Source organism: Triticum urartu, chromosome 7A (assembly GCF_056163025.1).
Source record: "Triticum urartu cultivar PI428250 chromosome 7A, HENAU_Tu73, whole genome shotgun sequence".
Lineage (NCBI taxonomy): Eukaryota > Viridiplantae > Streptophyta > Magnoliopsida > Poales > Poaceae > Triticum > Triticum urartu.
Genome location: NC_141879.1, coordinates 274,640,285 through 274,663,670, shown reverse-complemented (window position 1 = coordinate 274,663,670; position 23,386 = coordinate 274,640,285). Strand labels below are relative to the sequence as shown.

General features: G+C 46.6%; 1 protein-coding gene across 1 annotated transcript; it reads right to left on the bottom strand.

Annotated features, from left to right (window-relative positions):
• Positions 1-10,108: 10,108 nt before the first annotated feature.
• On the bottom strand, positions 10,109-10,675 carry LOC147959299 (uncharacterized). The gene has a single exon (XM_087532593.1). It carries the CDS (start codon positions 10,673-10,675, stop codon positions 10,109-10,111), a length of 567 nt encoding a protein of 188 aa, XP_087388719.1.
• Positions 10,676-23,386: the final 12,711 nt, after the last annotated feature.

The following is a 23,386-nucleotide window of genomic DNA, read 5'->3' as shown; positions in this document are numbered from 1 at the left end:
TTGGGTGGTGGCAAGCCTGGCCCCTCCTTGGGGGACTTCCCTTTCTCTGCCGTGGAGAACCTCCTCACCAGTGCCATGGATGCTTCGACGGGGCAGAAAAACAAGAAGGAAAAAGAAGAGGAAAGCAACGAGAAGAAGGAGATGAGCGTGGGGGCTCCCCCCATTTATAGCCAGAGGGAGGCCAACCGCTTGCCTCCCACGATCCCCAGTAATGATGATCTTTTTTGCATGCAGCAGGCTATTGTCAAGTCAAACGGTTGCCGAGGCATCGTGGGGAAGCGGAGACGCCCACGTCCCATCAAGTGCCATGCGTCGACTAGGTCCGCAAGCGGTTGGGGCCCGCGGCGCTTCGCCCTTCCCCTTTGTCTTCGCCTTGAAGCCAAGTCCGAGGGCGCCTTGGGCCCGGGGGCTATTGTCGGTGTTCTGGGAACCGGGGTACCCAGACTTGCCTGCTGCGGCCCACGGCGTGGCTCCATCAACGGCCTGGTATGGCCCATCTTCGGCATCAACAACACAAGACCCTCGTGAGGAGGCCAAGCCTCGAGAGGCGGACGACGCCAAGACCTCCAGAGGGAACAGCCTCCTTAGGCTGGCTCTTGAGGAGCAGAGATTCCTATGCAGGCGCTCCCCTCGTGAGGTTAAGGTGACACAAGCCATGACGACCAAGGCCAGGCGGGTGCCAGCGGGCGCAGTACAACATGTTTCCTCTTTGGTGCTAAGGAAGCAAGCGCAGGTGCGGAGTCCCGAGGAATCAGCCAAAGGTTTCCATTTCTGTGCTACAAGACCAAGACCGCCAGGACAGCAGGACGGAGGTCATCGCCGAGCCCACAACGACGTCATGTCCAGAAGCTTTGCACGCGAAGACCACCTTTTGTCAGGATAAGATATAATATTTGTCTCCCTTCGAACATGGCCGTTGTGGGATCCCTTCCCGCCTTCATTTTGGGGTAAGAGGACTAAGGCCACTATAAATATAGCTTAGGCACCACCAAAGAAGGGGATCGAATCCAATCCCTCCTTAGCGGCTCACACATAAGAACTGGCCTCCGGAGGCTGTTCTTCCTCTGTACTAGTTCATTCTCAGCCCACCTTGAAGCTAATCCACCACAAAGCAGGAGTAGGGTCTTACACCGCAAGGTGGCCCGAACCTGGGTAAATTGCCATGTCTCTTTCCTTTCCTGTTCATCGAGCTAGGCTGTGAGGGAGTCAAGTTGGTAGGCTGGTGAGATTGAGTTCTTCGCACGCACCCCAAAGTTCAAATCTTTCGTGGGTCTGCAGAGCCCTGAATCTGGCAAACCCCTCTCGCAAGCATCCGCAACTACGAAAGAAGAATTAAGATAAATCTAAGCATAGCATGAAACATGTGGATCCAAATCAGCCCCTTACGAAGCAACACATAAACTAGGGTGTAAGCTTGTGTCACTCTAGCAACCCATCATCTACTTATTACTTCCCAATGCCTTCCCCTAGGCCCAAATCATGGTGAAGTGTCATGTAGTCGCCGTTCACATAACACCACTAGAGGAGAGACAACATACATCTCATCAAAATATCGAATGAATACCAAATTCACATGATTACTTATAACAAGACTTGTCCCATGTCCTCAGGAACAAACGTAACTACTCACAAAGCATATTCATGTTCATAATCATAGGAGTGTTAATTATCATTAAGGTTATGAGCATATGATATTCCACCGAATAAACCAACTAGCATAAACTACAAGGAGTAATCAACACTACTAGCAACCCACATGTACCAATCTGAGGTTTTGAGACAAAGATCGGATACAACAGATGAACTAAGGTTTGAGAGGAGATGGTTCTGGTGAGGATGTTGATGGAGATTGACCCCCTCTCGATGAGAGGATCGTTGGTGATGACGGTGACAATGATTTCCCCCTCTGGGAGGGTAGTTTCCCCGGCAGAACAGCTCTGCCGGAGCCCTAGATTGGTTCTGCCCAAGTTCCGCCTCCACACCGTGGTGCTTCGTCCCGAAAGCTTCCTCTTGATTTTTTCTAGGTCAAAACCCTTCATATAACAAAATATGGGCACCGGAGGCCTGCCAAGGGGCCCACAAGCCAGGAGGGCGCGCCCCCACCCCCCACCCTTGTGGCTACCTGGTGGGTCCCCTCTGGTACTTCCTTCACCCAATATTTTTTATATATTCCAAAATAATTCTTCGGAAATTTTCCAGGACTTTTGGAGTTGCACAGAATAGGTCTCTCAGATTTGCTCCTTTTCCAGTCCAGAATTCCAGCTGCCGGCATTCTCCCTCTTCATGTAATCCTTGTAAAATAAGAGAGAAAAGGCATAAGTATTGTGCTATAATGTGTAATAATAGCCCATAATGCAATAAATATCAATAAAAAGCATGATGCAAAACGAACGTATCAAGTGCGAGCATAATCAAAGGAATATGCATTGAAATCCTTCCTAGATGAATGAGTATAATGGTTGAATGAGGTATGCATGTACTCATTTTTTGAACTTTTTCTGTCCGCATGGTTAGTAAGGTAGTAATAGGCAATGCTTCGATAGTTTTCTTGGGCACCCAGATAGCTTTCTTTGGGGGCCATTCCTGCTGTTTGGTCCAACATAGCGAGCAACAGCCACACCATGTTGGTTTTTGAACAGACTGTAGTTGTCTAGAGAATCATCCTAAGAGTATTCAGGGATAGGAGAGTCATATCCCGAAAGTAAAGATGGATCAAGCATTTTACTCTTGGCAGGTACCCACATAGTGCGAGGATATTGATCAGGTTCCCAGTAGGAGCCAATTTCATTCAGTTTCCTTTCGAAACTAATACCTTCTTTCCTGGGATTTTTGTGAAGAATGGATTTCTTCAGAACATCACAAAGGGTTTGATGCCCTTTGAGAGACTTGAACATTCCTATATGAAGAAGATCCTTCAACCTAGCATTCTCATTAGACACATAACCATTTTCCTCGACAGAGGGGTTAGCATTCGCAGAAGATTCAACATTTGATTCAGCATTGCTGCGCTCAAGGCATTTTAAGCAAGGTGGTATGAACACTTTAGGTTTCTCTTTGAGTTGTCGGGTGAGAAGAGAATTTTATGTGATCAAGTCATCATGAGCCTCTCTCAGGGACTCAAGTTCCTATTTCCTTTTCAGGTAATCATAGGTCAATCTCTCATGGTCGGACGACAGAAAATCATGACAAGTTGATAGTTCTTCCATTTGTGACTTGAGACTAGAGTGCTCCTTCGCCAACGACTAATTTTTCTCCATCTCCTCAACCAACAACCCTTCAGATTTCCAGAGGGTTTTCTCAATTTTCTCAAGAGAGTTTTGTTGTATATTAGCAATTTTGATCAGTTTAGCATGGTCATCCTCATCAGAAGAATATTGATCACTTGAGTGAACCTTGTGATTGTTTGGTGGATACCTTTTCTTTCGAAGCTTTAGCCATGAAGCAGTAGGCAGGAGAATCGTCGTCGTTCGAATGATTCTCGAAGAAGTTTGATGCAAGGGTGGAGGCACATGCTATGCCAGCCATGCTAAAATCAGAATCCTCATCGGATTCATCTGCTTCATCGGAGTCAGATGACTCTTCTTCATCAGAGTCCATCTCCTTGCCAATGTAAACCTTGGCCTTGCGAGAGGTATTCTTGCGGTTGGAGGAGGACTTGGAGGGATCCCTTGAGGAAGATCTTGACGAAGACTTTGAGAAGGAGTTGTCCTTCTTCTTGAAGAACTTCTTCGTTTTGTTCTCATCATCGGAGTCGTAGTTCTTGCTCTTGCCCTTGCCATGGTAGTTTCATGAATCATATCTTCCAATGGCACGGATTTCAGCTTCCCGGAGAGGGCAGTCCAAAATGAAGTGTCCTGGCGTTTTGCACTTGAAGCGGGTGTAATCTCCTATAGGTTTTGATGAAGATTTTGAACCGCCAGAGTTGCTTGACCCTTTCTTGTGGAACTGGTTTTTCCTATGAAGGTGCTTGAATCTTTTCGCGACTAATGAGAGATCTTTGCTGATCCTTTCTGGGTCATCTGAATCTTCTTCGGCATTTCCTTCGGAGGAAGAGTCAGCCACAGCCTTGAGAGCATGATTTTTGCGGTGACTTGAGCCATAGAGATCTCTCTTTTCTTCTTCTTTTTCCTTGTGGGTGTTTGGCCTTTCCATAATGTCAGCAGAGTCGAGATCTTTGAAATCAGGTCGTTCCCTAATCATCAGAACTAGTGTGTCGAATGAACTATCAAGAGAATGTAGTAGTCTCTTCACAACTTCGTGATCAGTGATGTCTTTGGTGCTGAGACCTTGTAGCTCATTTGCAATATCACTTAGACGATCGAAAGTTTGCTGATATCTTTCATTTCCAATTCACTTGAACCGATTGAACTTCACCCGAAGAGTATCAATGTGAGCCTCTTTATGAGTTGAAACACCCTCATTTATCTTTTCGAGAATGTCCGACAATTCCTTCGCAGTTTCACAATGACGGTAGCGAAAAAATTGAGCACGAGAGAGATGGCCACCAATTTCATCTTTAGCTTAAGCATCCATCTAAATGAGTTTCTTCTCCTGGTCAGTGGGGACTTGGGGAACTTCAACCATGAATCCATTCTGCACCACGTTCTACATATCATCATCAATAGCTCGGAGACGGATCTTCATCTTCTCTTTCCAGAAGGGATAGTCCATCTCATCGAAGATGGGAAACTTGAGATGCAACTTGTACCTCACTGAAGACATACTTAAACTCGACGGTGGTTAGAACAAAATGAGTAGAGTCAAGGAGTACCTTGCTCTGATACCAATTGTAGGAACGAAGTATGTCTACCAGAGGGGGTGAATGGGAGTTTTAAAATTTCTTCAGAAATCTCAAAACTCTCGGAACCCAGCAGCGGAGCGAATGAAAATAGAGTATAATGAGCGCGTACAAGCTACCGAATGGAAACTAAAAATATGCATCGAGATAAATCACATGATTGAAACTGTTCGAATGTAAAGAGAAGAAATAGAGGTAACCAGTGATGCTCGATGGCGACAAGGTATTTCGTAGACTAGTTCGTCCTTCTACACAGGGACTACATCTGGTTGGAGGGGTTGTGACTTAACACAGAAGATAAACTCTCTTTGCCCTATTCTCCTTGACAATTGGTTCGTCAACTAATGTCGATCACTCGTGGTAGATACTTCAGGCGATCTCCAAACCTTTACAGACTTCTTCTTCGAGAACCACAATTACTCTTGGTCTCTGAAGAAATTGACACCTAACCGTCTAGAGAGTTTGCAGCTCTGAAGAGTAATAGGCAGAGCGTACTAGACTTAGATTCGAGTGATGCTGAACCACTATCTAATTTTGTAGCTCTAGGGTTTTTATCTCGGTGGATTTTAAACTAAAATCACTCTGGAGAGGGGGTTTCTCAACAATCTTCTCACAATGAAACGGAGCAGCCACCGGACAACACCGATGCGGGGTGGCTATTTATAGCCGCAACCTTCCCTGGTGGGAAATGACCATTTTGTACACGCGGTCCAATCAATGGCCAACCGACACATTCTCAATGGTCGGATTTCAAAGAGCAACGGTAACATTACTTGAGGACCAAGTAATGCTAACTCCTCGGTTAGAGACAAATCTCTCGCAGTGAAGAAGATCATAGTCTCTCACTAGCAAGTATTTGCTCGTAACACAAAGAGATTTCTCTTGCAACTTTCATAGGGTATGGGCTTAGCATCAAAGAATCAAAGCTTCGAATGCTATAGTCCTCTTAATAGTACGGTGGTCCTATGACTCAATAATAAGAAGAGAAACAACGAAATAAATCCAACGTCTTCACTTTGTCTTCAATCTTCTCGATCACAGTCACTTCCTCCGGACGAGCAAACCAATTGCTTTACGTCAGCAATTTTTTAGGGGTCACTCTTGTTATCATAATCTTCAGTGATAACCTTCACCACTAGGTAGGGGATTATCTTCGGCATTTGAATCAAACTCCTCTAGATTCTAGGGACCTGTCACTCTGTGTGCACTAGCAAACACATAAGTCCCATACTTTTTATGTCAACAAGCTCCAAAACATAAGGAGGCAAATTATTGCACTAACAATACTTCTAATCGTGCCAGTGCTCTGATCTTGTCCAAATTTTCTTCTATTCCTCTATGGGATACAATGAAGCCGAGTTGTTTGCCGGATGGCACGCCGAAGACGCATTTTCCCGGATTTAACTTGATGTTGTATGTTCGGAGGTTTTTGAATGTTTCTGAAAGATCATCAATGAGCGAATTGGACTGTCTGGTTTTGACAACCACATCATCCACTTCTTCTTCGATGATTTGTGGCTCTAGGCATGTCTAAATAATTCGCTGGTAAGTAGCACCAGCGTTTTTGAACCCTAAGGGCATTGTGTTGAAACAAAATGGCCCATAGGGAGTGATTAACGTAGTAGATGCCTGATCGGATTCTTTCATGTTTTTCTGCTGATAGCCAGAGTAGACATCAAGGAAACAGAGCAAATCATGCCCATCTGTGGCATCAACAATCTGGTCGATCCATTGTAGTGGGAACAAATCCTTGGGGCATGCTTTATTGATGTCTTTAAAGTCGACGCACATGCGCATGAGTTGTCCTTCTTTGTCAACATGATCAAATTTGCCAGCCACTCTGGGTGTTTGATTTCTCGAATGAATCCGACTTCCAGCAACTTGGCCAGTTCTTCTCCCATTTCATGTCTTTTTGGTTCTGGGAACCTTCGTAGCACTATTTAATGGGTTTGAATCACTCAATTATGTTGAGGATGTGCTCTGCGAGGTTTCTCGGTATTCCTTCATATTCGATGGGTGCCAAGCAAAAAAATCCAAACTTTCCCAAAGGAAATTACGCGGTGCTTCATCGAGCTCTGCATCTAGCCGAGTTCCGATGGAAGCAATTTCAGATGGGCCACTAGGATGAACTTGGAATTTTACTATCTCATAGGCCAGTTTGAATGACATGGATTTGGATCTTTTTTCTAGAATGATGTCATCCTTGTTGACGGTTGCACGTAGTGCTATCAACACTTTGGCTGTGAGGGCCTCGATTTCTGCCTCCAGGACGAGTGCTATCGTTTTATTGTCGGCTTTGAGCGATCTGGCCATGTTGTTTTGGGTTGTGATCACACCGTTTGGTCCTGCATCTTGAGCTTCATGTAAGCATAATGTGGGATGACGTAGAATTTGGAAAACACTCCTTGTTTGAGGAGCGCATGGTAACCACTTCAGAAAGGCACGATGTTGAAGGTTAACTCCTCGATTCGGTAGTTATCAGGTGTTCCGAATATCACGTCTAATGTGATACTGATGTTGTATCGTGCTTCTTTTCCTGGGATTATTACTGTGAAGGTAGTCTGACTTGGCTCAATGCGGGACTTGTCAAACTGCATTGTTTCCAAGGTGTCCTCGTATGTGAGAATTAAGCTACTACCGCCATCCACCAGGACTTTAGTCAATCGACCGCTATCGATGGTGGGGTCTAGGACCAAGGCCACGACTCCTCGTCTAGGGCTCTACATCGGCTGGTCCTCCTGCCCAAAGGTGATCAGCACATCCAACCATCTGCTGTCTGAGGATACCACAAGATTAACACAGCTAGTCTCCCGAAGAGCTCTCTTTCGCTAGTTTCGTGAGGGATAAGTCTCATAAATCATTAGGATTTCACCGTCCTCGGATGATTCCTCGTCCTAGATTGATGTTTTTCCTCGACTTTTCCGAGTTCCAAGGTTATCTAGGAGTTTTATTCCTCCTTTTGCCACATGTCTGATTACCCAGCATGATCGAAGCCCGTGGGTTGGATGAGTGTTTAGTGAGACAGAGTGGATCATGCATGGTTGGTCCAATAGTGCATCTAGCACCGATTTGTGTCCGGTGCCTGGCTTATTCTTCTTGCGTGCGGTTGATCGACGGGTTTTTTCAGTTTTGCAGCGCTTCCGGCGCCAGTTATGACATGGGAGCCTGGCGTCATCACCTGATTATGTCAGATCCTTGTGATGCTTATCTACTAGCCAGGTGTCTTCCATGACGTAGTATCTCGTTATGATGTTAGATAGCTCAGGAACGTTCTAACGCATTGCCGAGCAAAAGTACTAGTGATTCCTCCATCGTGGCAATTGTATCAGAACACCACTAAGGCCTCTGCGTCACAACAATATGGGATTTTGTTTTTACAAACAAGAATCTCAACATAATTGCCGGACTGTCTCCATTGATTTTTGCACGACAATAGCCAAATCCCAGACATCGATGGCCCTGAGTTATCGGGGCAATACTTGACGTGGGGGTGGGTGGGAGAATGTTTTTGATTCCGGACCGATTTGTCGTCTGCTTCCTTAAGAGATCTTCCCGAGGATGATTTAACGTTATTCTTAGGACAGACCGTGCGACCCCATTGACTGGGTCGCGATGATGAGTCCTCAGATCCGAGCTACGGGCTTGGTTCGAGTAGCTGGGACTCTTATCCTATGGCGGGTGCGAAACCAGGTCTTGGGTGGCGATCGCTCGAGGGCCATCAACTAGATTTGAAGTTGAAGTGGAAGACCCAATTGCCATATTTGTTTCGTCGGGATTCATGTCCCGGCAATGGGTAGGAGTTCGAAAGTTCTCCTTCATCTTGGTTGAGCCAAGGTTTTGATGTTCCAGTGTAGAAATGGCCCCCATACGGGTATGATTGTTGAACTATTCTTCCATCGGGCTTTTGCGACCACACAGAGGACATGCATGGGCCTCCAATGTGGGAGCTAAATCCGGTAGATCTCAGGTAGGGGGTCCCGAGTTGGTGGTCTCGGCTAGATGGTAACATGAAGTAGAGAGACACGTGTTTACCTAGGTTCGGGCCCCCTCAAAGAGGTAAAACTCTACGTCCTTCTTTGATTGTATTCATATGATGCGGTACAAAGTACAGATGATCTACCTCGAGATTGTATGAATGAGTCTAAAGATGTTGCCTCTATGGACTAAATGCCTCGGCTTATATGGGGACCGGGGATACCTAGGGTTACACATTGTCGGTTGCATCTAGAGATAAAACATGCCAAATATTTGAATATGGCTTGAAGTGTGCGCCAAGATTCCATCCTGAGTACGCAAAGTGTCATGGTAAAGATGGCCCATTATTCGGTGATTAGTGGGTCCGTGGCCCAGCCCATGAATGATAGACCGACGTGGTGAGTACCTCCTAATCCACGACACCGTCAGCTCGAGCTTCCATATTGGCACGAAGGCCAGACACCAATCGAGTCGATGACGTAGTCGCCGAAGCAACCAACGCAACACCTACATGCAAGAACGGTGCCGCCGCTTTGGCGCCCACACTAGTGTGAGACCGTGAACCAGTCGAGTCGATGCCTATGTCGCCCAAGCGACCATAGACAACAACACCATATGCGCAGGAGATCTCCAAAGTTGCCACTGAGGTTGTGCACTCGCCTGACCGATGATGAAACCCTAAAGGAACCCGAGCCACCGTGAAATGCCGAATGACCAGACCTCCAAGGCATTTGCCCCCAAGAGAGAAGTGGTGATGAACTTCAACGATGGTCGCTCTACAAGGTCGAAACTTAGATTTTTATCCAAAGAGCCCAAGCCCGAGACGACAATGATGATGAAGGGACTCCATGATGACGTCTCAAAAGAGAGAACATGCCAACTGTCCTCACGCATCCAAGCCACATGACCAAGCACACTACACAGTTCGCGGCGACCAACCGCCACCTACACGGCAAGCAAAACCATTATGGGTGGCCGTTGTGGCCGCCCCGCTCTAAGAGCAACTCCAATGGGGCGACTCATTTCGTCCGTGGCCATCCGTTTGGGTCGATGCGGACAAAAAAGCCAGCCCAACGCGCCGACCCAAACGGACGTGCGTTCGTTTTTGTCCGCCTGCCGACCCATTCCCGACCCATTTTTAGCCTGATTTGCGTCGGCGCGGACACAAGACGGACACGCGCGCGCTCGCTCTCTTTTCTCACCGGGCCCGCTGGTCGGTGGCACATTGGATTCACCTCCTCGCCCGCCTGCTACGTCACCGACACCGCCGGCCATTTTTTCAGATAAAAATGGATACATAGATAGTTCTAGCGTACACAGATAAAAAAAAGACCACTACTCGTCGCTTTCTGACTCCGACTCGTTAATGTCCTTCTCCGACGTCTGAATGTAGGCGTCAGCATGCTGCTCGTCTTCAAAGTCCCAACCCGATGTTTCTCGTAGCTTCAGTTTCAATTGAGCTGCCTGCTTCCGCGAACGCTTGTCCTCCCGATAGGCGGCTCGCTCCCTCCTCCTCGCGTCCCTCTCCAACCTCCTTTGCTTGTAGAACTGGCGCTCGTCGACGATGTCCTGTGGGAAGCCTCCGCGCCACACCTCCAAGGCTTCCACGTTCTTCTCCGTGATGGCGAGGCGACGCTGCCGCCTTCGGTGGACACGACGATCCTCGTCGGTGAAAAGCTGCGGGAGAGGCGCCAGATCCTGCGCCCGTTGGCTCGACACGTTGGGAAAATTCATATCCCGACGCCACGCCGCCGCGTCGTGCGCGCGGGCCGCCTCCTCTGCGGTGTCGAAGGTGCCGAGGATGGGACGTTTCTCGCGAAACCAGATCTCGGAGGAGAAGGCGCCGGAGCGGCGCTCGCGGACTCCGCGAAAATCCGAAGCGCCCAGGCGGCGGATCGACATGGTGGCGCAGAGGCGGCGAGAGTGGGCAGCGGACAGAGTGTGGAGGGAGCGCCTTCTTTATAACGAGCGCCGGCCGCGGCGCGCGCGCGAACCTTTCCCGCGCGCTGGAGCGCCAAAACCAGCGCGCGCTAGGCCGCTCCCCCCCTCCCCGCGCGCGCGAACCTTTCGTGCGCGCTGGAGCGCCAAAATTAGGACGACGACATGATCTAAAACGCGCGCAGTCATAAAATGGGTCCGCCCGTTGGGCGCACTGTCAATCCAAAACTAAAAGAGGGCAGACGGCGGACGGGCGGCCGATTCAAACGAACAAAAACAACGTCCGTTTGGGTCGACCCGTTGAAGTTGCTCTAACCTCCAATGCAGCGCCGCCGCGACGGCAAAAGGTCCACCGGGACTTTGCCCGTGCACAAGCCTTTGTGCCCACGACACCCACACGGTTGCATCGCGGTGGCGCGTGACACCGTCTCGAGTTCTCCACAGGCAAAAGGAGCGCCAAGAAGAGCGCAATCACAAGGAGAGTACGGTGCCATAGTGCGGTGCATGCGCGCGCACGGTGGTGACCAGTCACGCACGCTCGCATACGGCGCACATGCAGGCACGTCGTAGCCCAAAATCTGAATCCCATTTCGGAACTAAAATAAAACAACCAATCGGGAGCAATCGGCGCGGAGATTCGCGCTGCGGGAACGCACGCACGCATGCAGCGCCCATATGCGTGAACAGTCACCCGTGCGTCAGTGTGTGCGTGGCGTGCAGAGCTCGTGGACAAAGTAAGGTTCAAAGTTTTCAATCAAAGAGGTAGCGTGCAGCACCGATGCGCACGAGCCCCAGCAGGCAGGCGACCGAGATTCCCTCGGGGCCGGCCGGACGGACGGAATCCCCAGTCTTCTAGTTAATCTACTGATGCTGATGTGAGTTCCAACTGCTCCGATCATGTGGCCAATAGGAGGCGGTGATGCATCCATCTCTGCCCCTCTCTCTACTTCTTTAGCCATAGCATTCGTCGGCTGCTGCTTTGCTTGGCTCGGCAGTCGGTGAGTGTATGAGGGAATATTTGTCACCTACTTATATAACTGATCAAGGACAGTTTGTTAACCGAGTGATTCACCCTGCTTAATCATTGGTGTTGATTAGTTTGTTTAATGCCGAGATGGACAAAGGGGAGAGTTGATTCGGTTAACTTTTCAGTGTCCTTGTCCGGATTCTTCCTGCTTTGTTTTACCTCCTGTTTAATTGACTGGCTGTTAACTACTCTGGCGTTTGGACGACATGCGGTTTACCGGCAAGCATCAAGTAGACAATTTGTGTGTACTCTCTCCTGTAAAATAATCTCCTGGGCGTAGGTCGGTCTAGCACATGCATATGTCGGCATATGGAAAATTTTTTTCTTGCACAAGATGTTGCAGACAATGTCGCACACATTTTGGAGCTCAATTTTGTCTTTATAAGTAATCCTTAAAAATGACCTTAGAGTTTTGAACAACGAAAATGCTAAAATCTGACACCGGATTTTAGATATGGCAAAGTAAACATTTTTTGTGGCAATTTATGTTGACACCGGGATGACAAATTTAGTTGACAAGCGCGACAATTTTTCAAAAAAAATAAACAAAGGCAAATTTGCTACGGATGGTGGACTTGTGTCTTTCTTGTCCTCCATTGCATGTTTCATTTGTTTGAGAATACTGATCTCGCAAGAGATGACCGGCAGTTATTTATTTATTTTTGGGTTAAAATAAAAGCAGTAAGAGAAATAGCAGCAAAGAGAAATAAACGAAATATGAATGGGATTGTAATTTTTTCGCGAATACGCAAGATGCGTATCATTCCATTGATAGGTAGAAAACAATAGTGATAGGGTTACACGGGTATCACCTTACCACGTATACAGAGCTGGCGTGGAAAAGTGGTACATGAGCAAAATAGATGGGGGTGCTTGGCCCCAAACTAACTACCTACGAATCAGGGAGGCATAAAGTTTGCGATGTCCTTGGCCCCGGCAGATGCCCATGCCCGAGCGTCGTTCTTGATGACCTGAAGAAGGTGAGTAGCAGAGGGGTGCATGTGGTCGAAGATGCATGCATTGCGATGGCGCCAGATGGACCACGCCGTGAGTAGGTGGAGGGAGGCGAGTCCTTTCCGCATGGCCGCAGGAACCTGCCTAGTAGAATCAGCCCACCACTCGAGGAAGCAATCATCAGTGTCCGGAGGGGAGATTGGCAGCCGGCACCAGGCGAAGATCTCATGCCAGATGATCCGGGAGAATGGGCATTGTAGAAGAAGGTGATCGAGGGTTTCCAACACTTGGTCACAGAAGATGCAGCGGTCATCGTGCGGCAAGCCATGGCGCGCGAGGCGGGCGGCGGACCATCAGCGATCCTAGCTTGCGAGCCACGCAAAGACACAGGTCTGCAGAGGGGCCCATGTGCGCCATATGAGTTTCCAGTTGGGCATGATGGTAGAGCCAGCAAACATGGCTCAGTAGTAGGAACTCGCAGTGTAGTGCCCGAATCAGTCCACTTCCAGCGCAGCACATCGGGGTCGAGAGATAGGGTGACGGGCTACAGGGCGCGCCAAAGCTCGACATATTGAACCATCGCAGCCGGCCCCAAGGCACCCTGGATATCTCCCACCCACGCCCTGTTGTGGAGGCCCTGAGCAACGGTTATCGTACGCCTCCGACGCTTGGGGACCAGGGTGAGAATGGCCGGTGCCAGCTCGCAGACCGAGCGGCCCGAGAATCAACGGTCTCTCCAGAATGGGATTGTAATGACGAACCACTATCCTCCCTAGTACGATCTCCAACGTATCTATAATTTTTGTGCGTTTCATGTCATATTTATATCAACTTAGCATAATTTTGGCACAATTTTATATCATATCTATTGGGACCAACATATCAATCCAGTGTGAGAGGCCAGTTCTTGTTTTCCATTTATTTTTTTGCTTTTGAGGTGAAAATTTTACAGACATGAAAAATCTGGAAAATATTTAGGAATTGTTTTACACCTAAAGACTCCACGAGCCAGAAGATGGAGGTCGAAAGTGTCGTGGGAATAACTCAGACACTGAGTACTAGGGTACGAACATGAGCTGACCCTAGATATGGCGTAGATGTGACACAAGTGTTTACGAGTTCAGTCCCCTCACGGTGGAGGTACAGATCCTACGTCTCGAGCTCTGGAGCTGTCTGTTTTCCTTGCATATGTATGATTACAGAGATTGTGAACCCCTGTGTAAGTGCTACGAGGCGGCTTATATAGTGTGTCGCCCCTCTATCATTCTACTTTACAGGGGAATGATGGATCAAGTTTATTACAAGTGTTATTACTGCTAACCGAAGCATTGATTACTAATAATGTATGTAGACGTGCGCCTTCGTATGTTCTAGATTCCACGCTAGGTGTTCGCATCCCTTGTCCGAGTGTTGGTGGGGTAGCCGAGTGGATGAGAAGGTAGGCAAGTGAACTGCCATCGTCCGAATGCACATAAAATGTCTGAGTGAATGATCAACATCCAAATGGAACGAGTATTGACGGTTATTTGAATGTGCTTGTGGCCCAGAGGCCTTGATGTGGGGCCCTAGGTAAGGCCCAAGATGCGTATCCCATGACCCTACCCGTAGTACGTGACCACAACATTAGCCCTCGAATCGGTTGAGGTTTTGTAGAACAAATTCACTAAAGACTTGATTTGTCCCGAGTACCCCAAAGGCATTCGGGCCCCGTCATCAAGTTCCAGTCAAACGTGGTGTAGCAAAAATTAAACGGATTCTAGACTAGTGTGTCGGAGGGCAATCTCCAGACACCGGGGTTAAGGATACCCCGTATTTGTTAGTTCAGCTAGGGGATAAAACACCAAGTCAATCAACTATAGAAGATAGGAAAGGAGAGAATGAACACAAAAATGTTTATACAGGTTCAGGACACCATCGTGGCGTAAAACCCTACGTCCTGTTAGTATTCCAAATAGGCTTGGAAGTACAAGTGCTTGTGTGTACAAAAGAGGTGGTCAGGGTGAGATAAGTGGTTGTCGGGGTACTAGCTTGAGCGTGGAAGTGGAGTCATTGGTGTGTGTAGTGTTGCTTGTCCTCCGTTCGACCACGACCCTCCCCTTATATAGATCCGGGCGGTACCACACTTGGTCTGCTAAATAAATACAATGCAATGTGCAAAGAAGGTATCTGGTCTGCATAGTCCACTTGCTTATGCCGATAGGTCAGTAGATAATTTGACACCACGCCGGGCGAGGCACCCAAGTGCCTTCCCCGATGTGACGCCCAGATAATTAAGCTACAGTAATCCTCTGTTAATGATGCCATGCCACCACTGTTACTCTTGCTAAACCTCACATGTTTCAAACACAGGTCAAATTCAAATCGCCAAAAAAGTCAAATTCTTATTTCTTCAAACTGTCAAGCAAAAATGTTCAATGGGTTGAAAATATTCGCTAACTAATTCTCATGAATGATTCAACCTCATTTGAGATATTTAATTTCCTTTGGAAATTAAAACAGTTCCAAATCAGCTTTTTCTTATACTTTTCCATTTGTGAAAAATCCAAATCAATTCAAACTCCACTCACAAACTTTTTGTGATAGTGCCAATTATTGCAATGTATTTATGTGGCCAAGTTCCACATTTTTACAAAGCTCAATTGGGAGCTCAAAATATTGCAAACAAATTCTGCAAACAGAATAAAAAAAGGCCTAACTACTATGTGTTAATGGGCTCTAGTGCCATTATGCACTTTGGCCTGTCTAACAACTTTGGCCCAGCCCAACCCCCACACCCGCGGTCGATCCCCTCCGCTCACTGTAACGTTGACCCCGTCGCTACAGGGGCAAGACCACGCCAGACCACCTCGTCGGCATCGCCGCGGAGAGGATAAGGGCGGCACCCCGGTGCCTTGGGGACGTCTCCCCTCCCACTACGCCCACTCGTTCATCTCCCTTTTGCTTTTCCCCTCCTCTAGATCCACCCATGGATGCCCATGCCGTAGTCGTTTCTTCGCCGCCTGCATTGCCAGAAGCCTCCCCGTATCAAGCCGGCAGGTCCACGGGCTCCGTTGCCTTCTGCTCCTTCGACTACACCGTTGGATCGAGTCGGGGAGCCGCTCCATCGCATCCGTCTTCGTCGTCGGTCGTCACCGCTGCCCGGTCATGGATCCGAGCTCCGGCGCCTCCCCGGGCCTCCTTCGAGCACGCTTTGCACAACTACAGGCTCCCGGTGAGCCGCACGTCCCCTCCCCCCTTCTCCTATGCTCCCGTTGCTGAACACCACCTATAGCCACCGCCGAACGTCGCCCCATCGACGTGCTTGCTGACCCATCATCGTGCCGCTAGCATCGCCTACACGCGCCCACGTCCACGCGCCCGTGCCCCGCGTCTATTGCTACTACTGCGCCTGCGCCCGCCTTAGCTGCGCCCCGCCTCGCCCCGACCTGCCGCTGATGCCCACGACCACGGCTGCTCACCGCTGTGCGCGCCTTCCCGCACCTAGGTGCGACTACTGCTGCTACTGCTTGCATCGCTACACGCCATCGCCGCCCCTGCTGCCGCCACCGCCTGCAGCCTCGCCTTCCTCCGCAGCTGCTCGGCCCCGCCACCACCGTCGTCCCGTGCTTGTTGCGCCGTGCCACCCCACGCCGCACTGCCGACTGCGCCATGGTCGGCCCCTGCCTACTGCGGCTGCGCGCGAGCCTCGACCCGCCTCTCCTCGCCGCGCTGTCCCTGGCCGGCGCCCCACTCCGGCTATGCGCGCGCCCGCCCACGTGCAGCCGCGCCCCGCTGCTTCCCCCTCCTCGCGTTGCTGGCTGCAGCTTGCTGTTGCCGCCGCTGCACTCGCCGACGCCCGCTGGCCGCATGTTGATCCGCGTCCCCGATGCGCCCTCACACGCACCCGTGGCTGCTCGCCTGCGCCGCCGCGCCTCCCGCTCCACCCCGCGGCCAATGCTGGCCTCCTTCGCCCGGCCATTCCCCGCGCCGCGCTCGCTGCCCCTACCATCGCCATGCCGCTGCTCGCCCCATACCGCAGCGGTCGCCGCCGCCGCCTTGCCCGCGAGCCGCGCCGCCGTCGCCCCGCTGATCGCCGCCCCCTGCGTCACCTCTGCCTGTCGCGGCCGGCCGACGAGCCACGCCGCCACCCAGGCGCCCGGCGCCGGTGCCCGTGCCCGGCTTCCTGATGTCTACTACACAACCTTCTTCTTGTAGACGTTGTTGGGCCTACAAGTGCAGAGGTTTGTAGGACAGTAGCAAATTTCCCTCAAGTGGATGACCTAAGGTTTATCAATCCGTAGGAGGCGTAGGATGAAGATGGTCTCTCTCAAGCAACCCTGCAACCAAATAACAAAGAGTCTCTTGTGTCCCCAACACACCCAATACAATGGTAAATTGTATAGGTGCACTAGTTCGGCGAAGAGATGGTGATACAAGTGGTATATGGATGGTAGATAATAGTTTTTGTAGTCTGAAAATATAAAAACAGCAAGGTAACTAATGATAAAAGTGAGCGTAAACGGTATTGCAATGTGTTGAAACAAGGCCTAGGTTTTTTACTTTCACTAGTGCAAGTCCTCTCAACAATAATAACATAATTGGATCATATAACTATCCCTCAACATGCAACGAAGAGTCACTCCAAAGTCACTAATAGCGGAGAACAAACGAAGAGATTATGGTAGGGTACGAAACCACCTTAAAGTTATTCTTTCCAATCAATCCATTGGGCTATTCCTATAAGTGTCACAAACAGCCCTAGAGTTCGTACTAGAATAACACCTTAAGACACAAATCAACCAAAACCCTAATGTCACCTAGATACTCCAATGTCACCTCAAGTATCCGTGGGTATGATTATACGATATGCATCACACAATCTCAGATTCATCTATTCAACCAACACATAGAATCTCAAAGAGTGCCCCAAAGTTCCTACCGGAGAATCATGACGAAAACGTGTTCCAACCCCTATGCATAGGTTCATGGGCGGAAGCTGCAAGTTGATCACCAAAACATACATCAAGTGAATCATGAGGTATCCCATTGTCACCACAGATACGCACGGCAAGACATACATCAAGTGTTCTCAAATCTTTAAAGACTCAATCCGATAAGATAACTTCCAAGGGGAAACTCAATCCATTACAAGGGAGTAGAGGGGGAAGAAAACATCATAGGATCCAAATATAATAGCAAAGCTCGCGATACATCAAGATCGTATCACCTCAAGAACACGAGAGAGAGAGAGATCAAACACATAGCTACTGGTACATACCCTCAGCCCCGAGGGAGAACTACTCCCTCCTCGTCATGGAGAGCAACGGGATGATGAAGATGGCCACCGAAGAGGGGTTCCCCCTCCGGCAGGGTGCCGGAACGGGTCTAGATTGGCTTTCGGTGGCTACGGAGGCTTCTGGCGGCGGAACTCTCGATCGATTATGCTCCCCGATGTTTTTAGGGTATATGGAGATATATAGGCGGAAGAAGTACGTCAGGGGGGCACGAGGGGCCCACGAGGGTGGAGGGCGCGCCCAGGGGGGTGGGCGCCCCCCTACCTCGTGGCCTCCTCGAAGGTCCCCTGACATGCACTCCATGTCTTCTGGACTTCTTTCTTTCCAAAAAAGAGTTTCGTGAAGTTTCAGGTCAATTGGACTCCGTTTGATTTTCCTTTTCTTCCAAACCCTAAAACAGGGTAAAAACAGAAACTGGCACTGGGCTCTGGGTTAATAGGTTAGTCCCAAAAAATGATATAAAAGTGTATGATAAAGCCCATATACATCCAAAACAGAAGATAATATAGCATGGAGCAATCAAAAATTATAGATACGTTGGAGACGTATCAGCATCCCCAAGCTTAATTCCTGCTCGTCCTCGAGTAGGTAAATGATAAAAAACAGAATTTTTGATGTGGAATGCTACTTGACATAATTTCAATGTAATTCTTCTTAATTGTGGCATGAATATTCAGATTCAAAAGATTCAAGATAAAAGTTCATATTGACATAGAAACAATAATACTTCAAGCATACTAACTAAGCAATTATGTCTTCTCAAAATAACATGGCCAAAGAAAGTTCATCCCTACAAAATCATATAGTTTAGTCATGCTTCATTTTCGTCACACAAGAATGCTCTCATCATGCACAACCCCGATGACAAGCCAAGTAATTGTTTCATACTTTAGTAATCTCAAACCTATAAACTTTCACGCAATATATGAGCGCGAGCCATGGACATAGCACTATGGATGGAATAGAATATAATGAGGGGGGTTATGTGGAGAAGACAAAAAAGGAGATAGTCTCACATCAACGAGGCTAATCAACGGGCTATGGAGATGCCCATCGATTGATGTTAATGCAAGGAGTAGGGATTTCCATGCAACAGATGCACTAGAGCTATAAATGTATGAAAGCTCAACAAAAGAAACTAGTGGGTGTGCGTCCAACTTGCTTGCTCATGAAGACCTAGGGCACTTGAGGAGGCCCATTGTTGGAATATACAAGCCAAGTTCTATAATGAAAATTCCCACTAGTATATGAAAGTGACAAAACAAGAGACTCTCTATCATGAAGATTACGGTGCTACTTTGAAGCACAAGTGTGGCAAAGGATAATAGCATTGTCCCTTCTTTCTTTTTCTCTCATTTTTTAAATTTTTTTTGGGCCTTCTCTTTTTTATGGCCTTTCTCTTTTTTTGGGCCTTCTTTTTTTATGGCCTTTCTCTTTTTTTATTCCTCACTTGGGACAATTCTCTAGAAAATGATGATCATCACACTTCTATTTATTTACAACTCAATGATTACAACTCAATACTAGAACAAAAGATGACTCTATATGAATGCCTCCGGCGGTGTACCAGGATATGCAATGAATCAAGAGTGACATGTATGAAAGAATTATGAACGGTGGCTTTGCCACACATACGATGTCAACTACATGATCATGCAAAGCAATATGACGATGATGATGCATGTCATAATAAACGGAACGGTGGAAAGTTGCATGGCAATATATCTCGAAATGGCTATGGAAATGCCATAATAGGTAGGTATGGTGGCTGTTTTGAGGAAGATATAAGGAGGTTTATGTGTGATAGAGCGTATCATATCATGGGGTTTGGATGCACCGGCGAAGTTTGCACCAACTCTCAATGTGAGAAAGGGCAATGCACGGTACCGAAGAGTCTAGCAATGATGGAAGGGTGAGAGTGCGTATAATCCATGGAATCAACATTAGTCATAAAGGACTCACATACTTATTGCAAAAATCTACAAGTCATCAAAAACCTCAGCACTACGTGCATGCTCCTAGGGGGATAGATTGGTAGGAAAAGACCATCGCTCGTCCCCGACCACCACTCATAAGGAAGACAATCAAATAACATCTCATGTTTCAAATTTGTTACATAACGTTTACCATACGTGCATGCTACGGGACTTGCAAACTTCAACACAAGCATTTCTCAATTTCACAACTACTCAACTAGCACGACTTTGATATTATTACCTCCATATCTCAAAACAATCATCAAGCATCAAACTTCTCTTAGTATTCAATACTCTATATGAAAGTTTTTACTATTATTGGATGCCTAGCATATTAGGATTATTTAAGAAAATTACCATGCTATTTAAAACTCTCAAAATAATATAAGTGAAGCATCAGAGTTCACCTATTTCTATAATACCACCATCGTGCTCTAAAAGATATAAGTGAAGCACTAGAGCAAATGACAAACTACTCCAAAAGATATAAGTGAAGATCAATGAGTAGTTGAATAATTATGCAACTATGTGAAGACTCTCTAACATTTAATAATTTCAGATCTTGGTATTTTATTCAAACAGCAAGAAAAAATAAATAAAATAAAATGACGCTCCAAGGAAAACACATATCATGTGGCGAATAAAAATATAGCTCCAAGTAAAGTTACCGATGAACGAAGACGAAAGAGGGGATGCCTTCCGGGTCATCCCCAAGCTTAGGCTCTTGGTCATCCTTGAATATTACCTTGGGGTGCCTTGGGAATCCCCAAGCTTAGGATCTTGCCACTCCTTATTCCATATTCCATCAAATCTTTACCCAAAACTTGAAAACTTCACAACACAAAACTTAACAGAAAACTCGTAAGCTCCGTTAGTATAAGAAAGCAAATCACCATCATAAGGTACTGTAATGAACTCATTCTAAATTCATATTGGTGTAATATCTACTGTATTCCAACTTATCTATGGTTCATACCCTCCGATACTACTCATAGATTCATCAAAATAAGCAAACAACACATAGAAAACAGAATCTGTCAAAAACAGAACAGTCTGTAGTAATCTGAATCAGACGTATACTTCTGGAACTCATAAAATTCTCAAATAAATTGCTGGACGTGAGGAATTTATCTATTAATCATCTTCAAAAATAATTAACTAAATATCACTCTCCAATAAAAAATGACAGCAATTCTCGTGAGCGCTAAAGTTTCTGTTTTTTTACAGCATGATCAACAAGATTTCCCCAAGTCTTCCCAACGGTTCTACTTGGCACAAACACTAACTAAAACATAAAAAATCAATCATAACAGAGGCTAGATAAATTATTTATTACTAAACAGGAGCAAAAATCAAGGAACAAAAATAAAGTTGGGTTGCCTTCCAACAAGCGCTATGGTTTAACGCCGCTAGCTAGGCATGATGATTTCAATGATGCTCACATAAAAGATAAAAATTGTAACAGAAAGGGAGCATCATGAAGAATATGACTAGCACATTTAAGTCTAACCCACTTCCTATGCATAGGGATTTTGTGAGCAAACAACTTATGGGAACAAGAATCAACTTGCATAGGAAAGGAAAACATGCATAACTTCAAAACTTTAAGCACATAGAGAGGAAACTTGATATTATTGCAATTCCTACAAGCATATATTCCTCCCTCATAATAATTTTCAGTAGCATCATGAATGAATTCAACAATATAACCAGAACCTAAAGCATTCTTTTCATGATCTACAAGCATAGAAAATTCACTACTCTCCACACAAGCAAAATTCTTCTCATGAATAATAGTGGGAGCAAACTCAACAAAATAACTATCATGTGATTGAAAATTAAGATCAAGATGACAAGTTTCATGGTTATCATGATTTTTTAAAGCATACGTGTCATCACAATAATCATCATAGATAGGAGGCATGCTTTCATCATAATAAATTTGCTCATCAAAACTTGGGGGACAAAAAAAATATCATATTCATCAAACATAGCTTCCCCAAGCTTGTGGCTTTGCATATCATTAGCATCATGGATATTCAAGGAATTCATGCTAACAACGTTGCAATCATGCTCATCATTCAAATATTTAGTGCCAAACATTTTATAGATTTCTTCTTCTAGCACTTGAGCACAATTATCCTTTCCATCATACTCATGAAAGATATTAAAAAGGTGAAGCGTATGAGACAAACTCAATTCCATTTTTTATAGTTTTCTTTTATAAACTAAACTAGTGATAAAACAAGAAACTAAAAGACTCGATTGAAAGATCTAAATATATACCTTCAAGTACTCACCTCCCCAGCAACGGCGCCAGAAAAGAGCTTGATGTCTACTACACAACCTTCTTCTTGTAGATGTTGTTGGGCCTCCAAGTACAGAGGTTTGTAGGACAGTAGCAAATTTCCCTCAAGTGGATGACCTAAGGTTTATCAATCCGTAGGAGGCGTAGGATGAAGATGGTATCTCTCAAGCAACCCTGCAACCAAATAACAAAGAGTCTCTTGTGTCCCCAACACACCCAATACAATGGTAAATTGTATAGGTGCACTAGTTCGGCGAACAGATGGTGATACAAGTGGTATATGGATGGTAGATAATAGTTTTTGTAATCAAAAAATATAAAAACAGCAAGGTAACTAATGATAAAAGTGAGCGTAAACGGTATTGCAATGTGTTGAAACAAGGCCTAGGGTTCATACTTTCACTAGTGCAAGTGCTCTCAACAATAATAACATAATTCGATCATATAACTATCCCTCAACATGCAACAAAGAGTCACTCCAAAGTCACTAATAGCGGAGAACAAACGAAGAGATTATGGTAGGGTACGAAACCACCTCAAAGTTATTCTTTCCAATCAATCCGTTGGGCTATTCCTATAAGTTTCACAAACAGCCCTAGAGTTCGTACTAGAATAACACCTTAAGACACAAATCAACCAAAACCCTAATGTCACCTAGATACTCCAATGTCACCTCAAGTATCCGTGGGTATGATTATACGATATGCATCACACAATCTCAGATTCATCTATTCAACCAACACATAGAACCTCAAAGAGTGCCCCAAAGTTCCTACCGAAGAATCACGACGAAAACGTGTGCCAACCCCTATGCATAGGTTCATGGGCGGAACCCGCAAGTTGATCACCAAAACATACATCAAGTGAATCACGAGGTATCTGATTGTCACCACAGATATGCACGGCAAGACATACATCAAGTGTTCTCAAATCTTTAAAGATTCAATCCGATAAGATAACTTCAAAGGGGAAACTCAATCCATTACAAGAGAGTAGAGGGGGAAGAAAACATCATAGAATCCAAATATAATAGCAAAGCTCGCGATACATCAAGATCGTATCACCTCAAGAACATGAGAGAGAGAGATCAAACACATAGCTACTGGTACATACCCTCAGCCCTGAGGGAGAACTACT